A 13,801-nucleotide genomic window follows, 5' to 3' on the forward strand; every position below is an offset into this window, starting at 1 on the left:
AAGATGAAATTGGTCATCTGCAGGTGGACATGGGAAAAAAGTACTGTAAACATTTGTTTTCTTCCCAGTTTTTCCCAGGTATCCATTGTCTAAGGATCAGATCATAGAATGGTTTGGGCTGGAAGCGACCTTAAAGATCATCTAGTTCCAGCCCTCCTGCCATCAGCAGGGACACCTTCCACTAGACCAGGTTGCTCAAAGCCTCAGTGTGAGGCTAGGCTGAGCTTTGGTTTGACCCATTAAAGTCATCCCTATGTTTCCTTTTTAGGACTATAAATCATGGTCAGCTCTCAAGGTGCATTACTTACCAATAACAGCGTGATGTACACGAACAAGATTGCAGCCACGATCAGGAGAACGAGAGACCAGAGAAACCAGAAGCCCAGGTTCCCATAGTTATACCTACAAAGTGATTAAATATTATAATAGTGTTTGTGTTTAGCACATGGACTGGGGGGTGGAACGACAGCCCCGTTCCTTGAAATATTAAATTATCAAAGCAATAAACAAAGAGGGAGGAAGGAATAACCTACACTGTAACATGCAGAAGTGGTTATGAACCTTCTTCCTCAGATCCATGATTGCATTAACCACCAGACTAACACCCCAGTGTGCTGGGGTGGTAAAATACAGGACCAAATTGATGGCCTTGCTCCAAAGAGCTCCTAGTCTGAATGTAAGACACAGCTGCACCTTGCTGCAGACAAGGCAGCCTGGGGAAATGGTAAAATGACAGGACTCAGACCAACATCCCACCTTTTTTGCTTGGTGTTGTGTAGGACACTGCAGCAAAAAAAAGAGATCTGAGTCAGGCTTTGAAGGAGAAAACACCAGAAAGCTGGAGGAGCTGCAGAGGGATTGCCCAAGGAGAAGGAGAGGAAAACTCTACTTTTTACCCAAAGGCTCAATAAGGATGAAGAACATTATCTCACCTTTCCTCCCCATAATATTTAAGATGCTTTAATTTAATTTTCAGGGCCAGATTTGCATAACTGTTGCCTACATACTGCAGAAGGAAAGGATTTGCATAAATCCCTGTCAGTTATTTCTTACTTTCAAGCCTGGGAACATGCGATTCTCTTTGCAGTGAGACAGCTGGTGCAATACCTCTGATGCCAACCACTACATTTCTTCAGAAGGGGGAAAAAAGACTCAGAGAAGGAAAGAAAAGAGCTATTTAGTCGACTTCATTCACAATTTTTGTGATGATGATTCTCCCCTTTCTCCCAAATTCGCACTTACATTTAAAAACTGTCGCCAAGCAAAGGGCAGAGCCTCAGCACCTCTGAAGTCACTGGAAATTTAATTTGGATGCCATAACCAAGAGTTTAAGGAGATAAATCTTTGGATCATGGCTAAAGTGCCCTACTGCTCTTCCCAGACACCCTGAGGACCTGCCCAAGGAGCAGGAGAGGAGGAAAAGATGGTACTTACCAGTCAAAGTTATTGTAGTCATTTTTTGCTTCACTCCACATGTACAGAAAGACCAGAGAAAAACAGAAAGCTCCAACAAGCAATGGGAAAAACACACATTCCCGCTGGAGAGGGAGAGGAAGGACAAGTGGTCAGAACTTTGTCTACCCTGAAGCAATCAGAGCAAATGGCACTTTTAGTTTGTCCATAAAACACTTGGCTTGGTGCTGGACCTCCTGAAGTAGATATGGAGAAGACTTCCCTGCCTTCCTGCTGTGAGTAGGGGGATATCCTCAGAAACATACTCTGAAGTATTTATTTTTAGGGAAAACAGATCTGATGACTTGGCAAATGAACAGGATTTTAACCACCTCACATGGGAGGGAACTGCACTTAGGCAGCAGCCCTCTTTACAATTTTTACTGCACGCTTAGCCCAAATTTTCCTTCTTTAAGTTGATCCTATGGCTTTGAGATGTTTCATTGGCCTGGAGGGTTTGGTGCAAAGTCCTCTCCTGCCATATATTTATTAGCTGCATGGTGGCACAGACAAAGTGCCACAAGAACACAGCAATACATCAATCGCTTAGAGACAAAAATCTAACAACCCAACAGATCTCAGTGGGCTTCAAATGATGTTGGGTGGGGATGCCTTTGTCCCACAACATCAACCACTCATCAGTTTGGACTGTCCCTACACAGTAATCAATGTTTGTGGTGATTTTGAGTTAATTTACCGTCTTGCAGCAGCATTTCCCAGGCTCGGTCCTTCTACGCTGATATCGCTTCCACCGGCAGCTGTAGAACCCAGCCAGGCAGGAGATGAAGGGCTGATGCTCATACCTCTGTAGCAAGCGCCGACGTACCACCTTCAGCTTCCCAAACTTGAGTGTCTTGAAGCTGGTGGAACTGGCCTCCATCTGAGGGGGTTTTATCTCATTTTCCTCCTGAAATAAGGCCACAACTTTTATGTGGAGACTGTAACTCTCTTTTCCTTTTCCATATCAGAAAAAAAGAAGGGAAGTTTTCTCAAGAGGATGTTGTGACCAGCAGGAAAGGGTGCTGAGGACACTTCATCTAATTTTACATACCTAAGTGAGATGTCTTAACAGAAAAGCATGGTCATTGCAAGTCCCCTCAGCAGTCAGTGGTGCTCCTGGTTGTAATCTGAATCATCTCTGAGGGAACCTCTGCCTCCTTGTGACTATACAGGGAGCTCTGGGAAATGAAACCACTAACTTAAGCACTCCATGCAGGTTCTTGAATGATGTCAGTTGAACCTGAACCATGGGAATTAATTCAGCATCTCTGTGACCTGACTGCAACCTGCTACCAGATTAACTAGCTCATGCATGAAAGGGACTGATACTCTTCAGGTCCACAACTCTCTTATCCTGGTAAAACTGCAGCACTGCAGAGACTGATCCTTTAATAATAAAGGTATTTCCTGACTGAAATAGCTTTACTTGGCACAGTTTTTTTGAGGGTGGAAAGAGTAGCTGGAAAGATGCACATATGGAGGATCTGTTTATAATCCAAATTTTAAACAAAGAACTTGCAGGTATATTGCAACCAGAGTAGTTAACAGCGAAGCAAAGAACACAGGGGTTTGTGGCAGCAAAGAGTGGTTTACTCAGCAGAGCACTATAAAGACCACAAGGAAAGATTTAGAAAAAAAAAAGTTGGCATACAAAGAAGCACCATAATCCACCACTTCTTTAGAGTACAGAAATAGCCAGAGCTGCTTTGCTGTTCCATTAAAAAAGTGCCATGTCCAAATCCAGGCATGTCTGCTGCAGATTCCAAGCCTAGAAAACTCCAATTTCCTTGATTTATCTGATGTAATAACAGTCATTTAAGAACAAGAACGAACAATTTGCTGCGCTATACACATGGATGAAACACACACATAAATTGTTTGCAAATAACTCTGAGCCCAGTGTGTCTTTGCAGAAATCAGTGGATAAATCCTTGCAAACTGACACTGCCAAAAACCTGATTAGTTTGCAGAAAGCACAAATGAAACAGAGACATAAGACGCAAGTTAAAACTGAAATGACGCATTCCTGGTACCCTTTCCAAATGTCCCAGCCTATTGGCAGCTGGAGAGCAAAGGAGAGTGGATGGAAATGAAACAAAAGGGGTTTCAGTTTGGAACACTACTTATTGAGCAGTGCCCAAGCATGCCATGTCCTGAAAGTTTTCCTGGGACAGATATGTCACTTCCAACCCAAACCATTCTATGATTCTATGATTCTATGATTCTATGATTCTATGCCTGCCCATCCAGGACAGCCCCTGGGAATCATAGAATCATAGAATGGTTTGGTTGGAAAAGACCTTTGAGATCAAGTCCAACTGTACCTGTCCACTACTAAACCAGATCTCTGAGCACCTCATCTACCCGTCTTTTAAACACCTCCATGGATGGGGACTCAACCACTTCCCTAGGCAGCCCATTCCAGTGCCTGAATCACATACTCTTGGATATGGTGGGGTCAAGCCATCCCTAGAAGCTGAGTAGTATTGGATCTAAGCACCAGTAGGTCAACCCATAGTAAAAAATTGATGTCAATCTCATGTGGCAAGATGGTGATCCTACTCATGAATTACCTAGATGCTGGAGTTATGCCACTGGTGAGTGGTGCAGACAACAGCTGATCCTGCTGCCTTCATCAGCCATCCTCAAGTACATCAGCCACATCTTTTGAATATATCTGAACCTTCAGAGCTCTTACCAGAAGGGTGCCATGTGCCATGAGGTTGCAGTATTTGTTACTTCCTGCAAGGATCCTTGAGTTTCCCTATCACTGAACCGCAGCACCCATTTTTGTCCAGTTATTCTTCTTCAGCAATAGGAATTCAGGACACTTGACCAAAAACATCAGTTTTGCTGGCAAAGGGCCACAAGGTTTGTTAGTCACATTCGTGGTGTGGGCATGAGGCTCACACGTCAATATTTACCTGTGAGCACATAGGATAACAGGAAAACAGAGATAACAGAGACCTCAAAACACTGTTTGCTCCATCTGGCTGCTTACAGCAGCACATCAGGTGTTAAATCTATGTCTTAGTCTAAAATAAAGATCATAAAAATTGCCCCTCATAAAAATTGCCAGTGATGAAGATCCCACCAGCTCCCAACACAGGCTAATCCAGTCCAAACTAGTTTTAATATTAAATTTTTTTTCCCTGATGTCTAGACTCCAGTTTAAGACCATCACTTCATGTCCTCTTCTTGGTAGATATAAAGAACAGCTTAAGCCTTTCCTCTGTTACATACTTCACAATAGTTTGGATGTTGTCCTGAACAACCAAGTTTTATAGTCTTTGCTTGTAGTTCATGTTTTCTCCTCCTCAGAGCAACCTGGTATGGAGTTCACAATCACCTGTAATTTGGGATTTTCCTTGCATTTCCCATGTTTTTCAGCACATGGTAGTCATAACAGGATGTGGTGAACAACACACAGCCCCTCCAGGGCAGACCTGGTCACCCAAAGCACATGCTACCTGACACTTGAAGCATCCAGTTTCTCTCATGTATCAAACACATCGTCTGGCCTCGGTCATCTGAATGCTTAAATAATTCAGACTGGATTCACCTCCAGTGGCAAGGAAATGATGCTTTCAGCTTTATGCACCACAGCACTTAAGAACACCTCTATAATTAAGAATTTAATGAACTCCTGCCTTAGTCTTCCCATGCAAGTCCTCTCTCCAAGCCCAGGGGTCATCGGGGAAGGGACCCTTCATTGCAGGGGAGGCTGGGGAGGGAGGAAGAGAGGAACACAACCTCCTTTCTACAACCAACTCTGCCAACATCTGGCCCTTCCATAAACATTAAGCTGGCCAAAGATGAGCAAAAACCTTCATGTCTCACATCCCCTGAATCCTCATTGACCATGTTGCCCAAGATGTTTAGGGTACCACAGCAACAAGCAGCTTTGTAAAACCTTTCATATCAAGAAAAAGAGCAAAACCTGTCCCCTGCTTTTTGGGCTCTGGCTTCTGCTGGCAGAGAATCCATTCACCCCTCTTCCTTGCCCTGCCTTTTCTCTTTCTCTGCCCAGAGACCTTGTCCCTCCTCTCCCAGGCCCCAAAAGACAGAGCTACCTTGCCCAGCTGCTCCTCTGCAGCCTGCAAAGGGCTAAAGCATCTCACGAAGGCAATAAATCTAGACTGAACTTTCATCTTGTTGAACACAGATGCTTTCTGACATATCCACACTCAATTAAATGGAGATCTATTGTCTCACATAAGACAAACTGGCCTGCTAAGGAGATATGTGGTCCCCACAGGCAAATTACTCTTAGCTAGCTCAGTGATGCTAGGCTGAAGTTACAAAGTGTTGTTACTTCAGGAGCATTTCAGGTGCTTGGGGTTTTGAAGGATGTTTCCACCCAGGAGGAGAATCATAGAATCATAGAATCATAGAATGGTTTGGGTTGGAAGGGACCTTAAAGATCATCCAGTTCCAACCCCCCTGCCAGCAGCAGGGACACCTTCCACTAGACCAGGTTGCTCAAAGCCTCATCCAGCCTGGCCACAAACACTTCCAGGGAGGGGGCATCCACAACTTCCTTGGGCAACCTGTTCCAGTGTCTGACCACCCTCACAGTGAAAAACTTCTTCCTAATATCTAATCTAAACCTCCCCTCTTTCAGCTTAAACCCATTTCCCCTTGTTTTGTCATTAACTGCCCTTATGAAAAGTCCTTCCCCAGCTTTCTTGTAGCCCCTTCAGGTACTGGGAGGCTGCTATAAGATCTCCCTGGAGCCTTCTCTTCTCCAGGCTGAACAGCCCCAAGTCTCTCAGCCTGTCCTCACAGCAGAGCTGCTCCAGCCCTTGGATCATCCTGGTGGCCTCCTCTGGACTTGTTCTAGCTGCTCCAGGTCTCTCTTGTGTTGGGGGCTCCAGAAAAGAAGGTACAGTTGGGGTACAGGAGCAGTTTTGATGCAATGCAGTGTCTGAACGTACAGCAGGAACAGCACAAACAGCAGAAGGAAATCACTATGAACATGGTGCAAACCCTTTCTGATTCTTTGGGATGTCAGTCCAGGGCTAAGTATCCATCACGGGCTCAAACCTCAGAGCCCTCTGTGTCGAAAGGGGAAATAAAGTCCTCAGGACATGATGGCACCCAACCCTGGCCAAACCTTGGGAAATGGAACTTATGAGGCTTAAGTTTAGGCATTTGTTCATCATTTCTGTGCCCAGGAAAATGATTCTTTGGAGTTGCTTATAAGAAGTACCCATCACTCTCTCCCATTCTTTACCAGCATCTCCTCTTCCTCTCCAACATGAGCTGACTAGAGGATGAGGGCTACTGTGGCTGAAGTCCTCCTCTGCTCAACGGAGAAATGGTTGTGCACAGAAGACCTTGCAGCCATCTGCCAGACCCATCCAGAAATATGACAAAGGTTAGAGGCCAGGCAAGCCAATAAGCCCATTATACCATATCTACTGGGATCAGCAAGCTCTCATCCAAACCAGAAACCACCTTCCCAAGCCCCACATCATGGCTTGAGCCAAGGCTGTTCCTGTTCCCTCTGGGCATACTGGGCTCACCGAGCAAATGGGAGACTTCAAGCCGCTCTGCCCACAGCTGTAGGGGACTGGTGGGTCTCTTCTGAGGAACAAAGCACAAGACATGCTTGAGACAATAGTCAACTAGAGTTTACAGGGTTCAGGAAGATCAGGGGCAACTCACCCAATATTTGGGCTACTTCACTCTGAAGGGAGTAACTCCTGAAGTAACAACTGAAGTGTTGAAGGCCAGGCTGGATGAGGCTTTGAGCAACTTGGTCTAGTGGAAGGTGTCCCTGCTTCTGGCAGGGGGGTTGGAACTGGATGATCTTTAAGGTCCCTTCCAATCCAAACCATTCTATGATTCTATGATTCTATGAATCCCTGCCCATCTCCACCAGGCAAAGGAAAATGGATAGAGGAGGGAAACAGCAAACCAGAATCCATTCATGGGGAAAGCCATGGGAGCAAAGAGCGAGCAGGAAAACATACATCAGCAGGAGAGCAAAGTTTAGGACTCCTTAACAAGTGAGCCGTGAAAGCAGTAACAGATGTTTTTCAGCTCCATAAACCCAAGAGATCTCAGGTCTTTCCCTTGCAAACAGAGACTTTGTTTGCTGGCAGATTAGAGCCTCTGTAATCGCAGGCAGTCGAACAAGGCTGCTCGTTTCCCACTGTTTGACAGAGTGAGGAAAAGCAGGAGAAATAGCCCAGGGGGATGATGGAGGAAGGAGCAAGGGAGCAAAAGCAGGAAACATGTTCAGCTGCACGTGCTGAATGCAGAGGGAACTGCAAGCTGAGCTTGTTGAGAGGCCAGAGCACAAGCAAAGAGTGTTCTTTTCTTTTTTGGGGCTGTAGAGCTCAAGTATCCATCTTTTGAGGGGTAAATATGTACAGCATCCAAATTTGTCATTGCTCTACAGCTTTTTCCTTGGGCCTTTTAAGTCTTTCTCTTTTTCCCTTCTTCTGTGTCTACCGGGCTTTCTCCAACACAATATCCTACAACACTCTTGGCCAGACTCTTCTCAGTGGTGTCCAATGACAGGCAAAGGGGCAATGGGCACAAGCTGGAACACAGGAGGTTCAACCTAAACATGGGGAAAAACTTCTTTACTATGAGGGTAACAGCCCTGGAACAGGCTGCTGAGGAAGGTTGTGGAGTCTCCTTCTCTGGAGACGTTCAAAACCTACGTGGATGCTTTCCTGTGTGATCTACTCTAGGTGATCCTGCTCTAGCAGAGGGCATTGGACTAGATGATTTTCAAAGGTCCCTTCCAAGCCCAACCATTCTGTGATTCTGTGACTCAGTGTGTAACACGTGGGCAGGTGGGTGCAAGGCTCTTTTCAGATGTTACAAACACACTTCCCAGTCAGCTGCAAGAAGAGAACTGGAAAAAAAAAAAAAGTGGGTATCATCAGCCATGTGAGGGACATGCAGATGGTCGTTTCTCAGAACCTGAACATGGCCAACTTGCCCTGAGCATTTTGCTGGCACAGGAAGACAGCAGATAAGAGTGATACCCACTTTGACCATATGACCATTTCCAAGGCATTTGGAGAAAAAGTGAACCCTATGTTGGGGAATGGAAATGGAGGTGCCTTGAGCCTGAGCTGAGCCTCCCTGGCTCCTGCAGCTCCCTTATGTGGAGACTTCTGCTGCCATCACACCACTCTCTGGGGCATCATTCCCTGCCCTTCCACCTGGGAGTCTTCTACAGCACCACACCAAGAGATGCAGAATAAAATCAACCTCCTGGGAAGATGCTGGTTGATTACCATCACCATGAGCTGCATCAGTGATGCCACCAGTCAGAAAATCTCAGCAAGGAGCATCCCTTAAAGCTTCATTTCTGCCCAAAGCTCTGGATCACAGCCTAGGATCCCTTGTATTCTACCATCATCTGCCTTTGGTTTCTTTTCAGGGAATTAATGAGGTTTTAACACAGGAAAGGAAAACTGATCAAATAAAATAAAGCCTGTCACAATCTCCCTATGATAGGGTGTATATTCCATCTCCTTTCCTTTTCCTGGCAGTTGATAATTATAATTTATCACTAAGACTTTCAATAATTTCTTTACAAACCCCAATTATACCTCAGTTCTCTGTGGGATCTCAAAGAGTATGTGCAGCCTGGGACAAATAGGTGCAAAGTAAGTCTCATTAATTGATTAGGTGTTGGCTTTGAGCAGAAGGGGATAACAAGGAGTAACTGCTCCTGTGAGTGCAGGGACAATATTCCTCCATTTCATTTGTTGCAGTACACTCCAACATGCCATGGCTGTGGTTTTCAAAGCAATGGGGAGGTTTCCACCAAGGTTAATGCCCTATATTTTGTAATATGTCACCCCACTTTGAACAGAAACAAATAATCAAACGCATTTCAACTACGTTAACCTATAAATACAGTCAAAATCCTGCATCTATTAGAACTCCCCAGGGACTTATCCTCATCACAGAGGAGTCTTTGTGGTACAGTCTGAAGGTCAGACACCTAGGAGGAGCTGTGCTGGAAATGGTTGGCATGGCCAGCTCAATTTTCAGTCCCAGTGTCTGCTGAGACCAGAATTCATCCGTGGTTGCGTGCAAATGCTTTAAGGTAAGATTTTCTGACAAAATAAATGGATTTTGTGGGGTCAGATTGACAAACCCTTGAGGAACCTCCATGGCTGTGGATGAGTGATACAGGTTTGGTAACACTGCATGGCAAAGCAAGCCTGGAATTCATCCATGGTTGTGTGCAAATGCTTTGGGGTAAGATTTTCTGAGGCAATAAATCGATTTTGTGGGGTCAGATTGACAAGCCCTTGAGGAACTTCCATGGCTGTGGATGAGTGATAAGGGTTTGGTAACACTGCATGGCAAAGCAAGCCTCACTCCAAGATAGGATCTGTTCACCTTAAAACAAAGCCATATATTGGCCATGATAATTTAAGGTAGAAAAGGCACCTTAAGCCCTGGCTGTATTCCAGAGTGACCATCATAGGAAATAAAGTTCCAAGGTGGAAGCACATTTTGCACAGATCACTTTTTCCTCTCCCCCAAAACTATTTGGTATCTCTCTACCCATTCAGTGTACCTCTCTCAACAGTCTCTTATACTTGGAGCATTTTTGTCCCCAATATCCAGCCCCCAGGGATGACTCATTATCTATAACCACTTGCAGAAGCCTCATTTAATCATAACCATCATCATCAGAACTTACAGCTGGTTTTCTTCATCCTCAAAGCACTTTGCAGGTTACTTTAGCAAATGTGTGCCCAGGAAATTATTGGCCAAGCCTCAGAGCCTTTACAATGGATTTCATACAAATGCTTTCATTTTCATGTGGAAACAGGCAAGGGGAAATTATCACGTTTGGCAAAGGGTCTCATGGCACTACAATAGATTTTCCTTCTCACCTGGCAGGAGCAAAAGGAGTGTTTTGAATAAAGCTGATGAATAGTAGCTAAAAAAAAAAGGAAAAAGGAAGAAAAAGAAGGGGTGGAGAAAGACTTCACAAATGTCACATCTTTGGCTGGACTCTGGCATGTTCCCATCCATTATTATTACTCAGAAACCTCCTAAAAGAGTGGGGTGGTTTCACTTCTGCAGAGGTTTGCATGCCACCAGCATCCCTTCATTGCAAGGAGCAAAAGCTTGGATCGGGTACAGAGTGAGACGATTTTGGCTGAGGAAACTTTCCTTGAGGGGGAACAGGAGGTTATTCCCAGCACAGCTGTTCAGTGGGGTCTGGATTTAAATTACGTTTGACTGAGAGCTTCTTTCTACAGAGGTCCACCCCACTTACCTTCTAAAGAGGCCCTCCTAGGCCACCCTACTTTTCTTCTGGAAGGTCTTGCCCATCCCAACCCTCTTTGTAGAATGTTGCACCTCCTCCTCTTCCTTCTAGAAAGTCCCAACACCCCCAACTGTGCTTCTAGAAACTTCCACTGCACCACTTGAGCAAAGGTGGACACCCACAGCCACCAGCCCAGCATGCTTGATGGGCACTAGGCCATGCCAGCCCTGGGTCTCCATGGTCCTGAAGACTAAAGATGCAGCTTCTCCATCATGGTGGGTCCAGGTGATGAGTGAGCAGGTGAGGGGACACTCCAGTCCCTAAGGGAGGAAAGAGAGAACCATGTCCAACCACAGGTGCCCTTGTAGCTCCAGGTGGCAGCAACTGCCATCAGCTTTATTGATGGTAATAGGGGAGAGAAGATTCTGACAGAGGATAGCGAAGAAGCCCCAAAATCCAGCATCAAATGCTGATCCAAACACAGCAGAATTTTTTATTTTCATGTCTGTTTTCTGTATTTTCCGCTGTAATAAAATGTGGATAGGGCCCAGTTTGGCCATGGAATGGCCTGAAAAACTCTGGTATCTTGGAAATATCATTTTAAAATGTAGACACTCACATAGATGAAATGACTTGGATGATGTGGTTTTCAGGAATTGCTTTCCCAGGGTGTATTCACATGACTCCTGCTGTAAGAAAGCTCTGATCCAAGAGCAGGGTCTACAGGCACTTTCCCAGCATCACATAAATGGGTACAATGCATAAGTAGCTTTGGCCCTATTGATGCCGGACCCATCACCAGTGCCTTCCCTCTTTGACCCTGAGCTCCTTCATATAGCTGATCTATAACCCTGTTTTAGCCCCTCTTAGCTCAGTTTTGGGCGACCCCCTCTATAAGGACAGCCAGCTCTTTGAGGAAGCTGGCATCCCTCCTCTGGGCAGTACAGGAGGGAAGAGGCAAAAAATTAGCCCCAGAAGTGGTCAGGAATGACAATCTTCCAGCTGTGACCATACAGAGACCTTCCACCACCCAACCAGGTGTTGGTCCCAGCTGGCAGCAGGGAGACCACAGAATCACAGAATGTTGGGGATTGGAAGGGACCTCGAAAGATCATCCAGTCCAACCCCCCTGCCGGAGCAGGAACCTAAATGAGATCACACAGGAAGGCGTCCAGGCGGGTCTTGAATATCTCCAGAGAAGGAGACTCCACAACCTCCCTGGGCAGCCTGTCCCAGGGCTCTGTCACCCTCACCGTAAAGTAGTTTTTTCTCAAGTTTAAGCAGAACCTCCTGTGTTCCAGCTCACACCCATTGCCCCTTGTCCTATCGTTGGGCATCACTGAGAAGAGTCTGGCTCCATCCTCCTGACATTCACCCTTTACATATTTATAAACATTAATGAGGTCTCCCCTCAGTCTCCTCTTCTCCAAGCTAAAGAGACCCAGCTCCCTCAGCCTTTCAGGGATGTCCATGTTTAGAACAAGGGGTGATGGCTTTAAAGTGGAAGAGGGGAGATGGAGATGAGATGTGAGGAAGAAATTCTTTGCTGTGAGGGTGGTGAGACAGTGTCCCAGGTTGTCCAGAGAAGCTGTGGCTGCTCCTCCCTGGGAGTGTTGAAGGCCAGGTTGGATGAGGCTTTGAGCAACCTGGTCTAGTGGAAGGTGTCCCTGCTGCTGGCAGGGGGGTTGGAACTGGATGAGCTTTAAGGTCCCTTCCAACTTAAACCAGTTTGTGATTCTGTGATTTTGCTCATCTGAACAGGGAATTGGGAGCATCATTGAGCTCACACCTCCAGGTCAAGCCTGAAAATGGATACTTAGCATGACCAATTTGGGGTGAAATGTTCCTCCCCACATTTCAGCGTGGCCAACAAGGGAAGGGAATAGTTTTGTCCTCACTGTGCTTGTGGCCACGCAATATCACCAGCAGTGATGCGTGCAGTGGCGCTCAGCTCAGCCCCGTGCAGCACATGGGGCACAGCCCCAGGCTTTGCTCCTGGGTGGCCCACGGCTTTCTAAGAAGTCAGTCACTCTCCTACCATTGAAAAGCCACCATGGGGAGGAAAAAAAAGTGCTTCCACAGCTCAAAGTCTGCCTGGGGGGGAGGAGAAGGAGGAATAAATCCCTTGGAAAAAAAAAAAAAAAGGGAGCTCAGAAGGAGAGATATTTCTTTGAAGATCAATCCTACTTTGTGCAGTTCAGCATGCCCTGGCTTGGGTCCCTCTCTGCTCCCGTGAATGCCTAAGCAGCTCTTTGTGCCCTGCTGTTAAGGGGAGACGAGGAGATTAGGATGCAGCATGGGGGACCCTCTCCAGCCCCACCGAGGGCAGCGCATCGCCATGAGCATCGCCTCCAAGGGAAGATTTTGTCTGTCAGCCAAGATTGGGGAAGAAAAGAGGTTTGCAGATCACATACCTCTGCCCGGCAGCTCTGCGGAGAGCTATTCAACCCAGACAAAGGATGGGGGCCCTGAAGGGCCACTGCATCGAAGCCCCCAGCACTGGCCCTCCCCCAAGCTACGGGTGTTAAAGTTCAGGCTTTGGAGCAAAAAATTCCTGCAAGGAGAGGAGGAAAAGGGAGGAAAGAATGTTTTCTGTACTACTGGCCAGAGGTTTCTCCATTGAGTTATCTACAGCATCCAAATTCATCGGGGCTGGCCCAATTTTGCAACAGAAGAATGTGGTTCTGCTGTTCCCAAAGGAAAATCTTTTCTAGCTAATTAAACACCACCACATTTCAGCATAAGCCATCTTAGAAAACTTTTGAACCTACTTCAGAGAAAAAGGATAGTCTGACACACAAGATCCACACTGAAGTCCCCTGACCTAACACCGACCTACGGATACAGCAGAGCCATCACCCAGAGCCTCAGTTTCCCCAACTTAGGGTTGCACCAACAGTGCAACAAGAGCAGCAGATAAGGACTATACAGCTTATTAGATTTTCACTCATCTGCTGGTGTGAATGAATATGGAAGTGAATATGGAATCTGCTCAGCAAGGCAGGAAGATCACAGAATCACAGAATGGTGGGGGTTGGAAGGGACCTCAGGAGATCATCCAGTCCAACCCCCCTGACAAAGCAG

At 46.2% G+C, this 13,801-nt stretch overlaps 1 protein-coding gene across 1 annotated transcript in view; it reads right to left on the reverse strand.

Annotated features, from left to right (window-relative positions):
* Positions 1-304: 304 nt before the first annotated feature.
* Positions 305-13,801, reverse strand: part of LOC104520504 (glycerophosphodiester phosphodiesterase domain-containing protein 4-like) — a gene marked incomplete at both ends in the record, with an annotated part of 37,472 nt that continues 23,975 nt past the window's right edge. The window contains 3 exons of the mRNA XM_010162209.2: positions 305-402; positions 1,435-1,538; positions 2,150-2,359. Of these exons, the coding sequence (XP_010160511.2) occupies positions 305-402; positions 1,435-1,538; positions 2,150-2,359 (412 nt within the window). The remainder of the gene's footprint in view (positions 403-1,434; positions 1,539-2,149; positions 2,360-13,801) is intronic.

Source organism: Antrostomus carolinensis, unplaced genomic scaffold, assembly GCF_000700745.2.
Source record: "Antrostomus carolinensis isolate BGI_N321 unplaced genomic scaffold, ASM70074v2 scaffold10822, whole genome shotgun sequence".
Classification (NCBI taxonomy): Eukaryota; Metazoa; Chordata; class Aves; order Caprimulgiformes; family Caprimulgidae; genus Antrostomus; species Antrostomus carolinensis.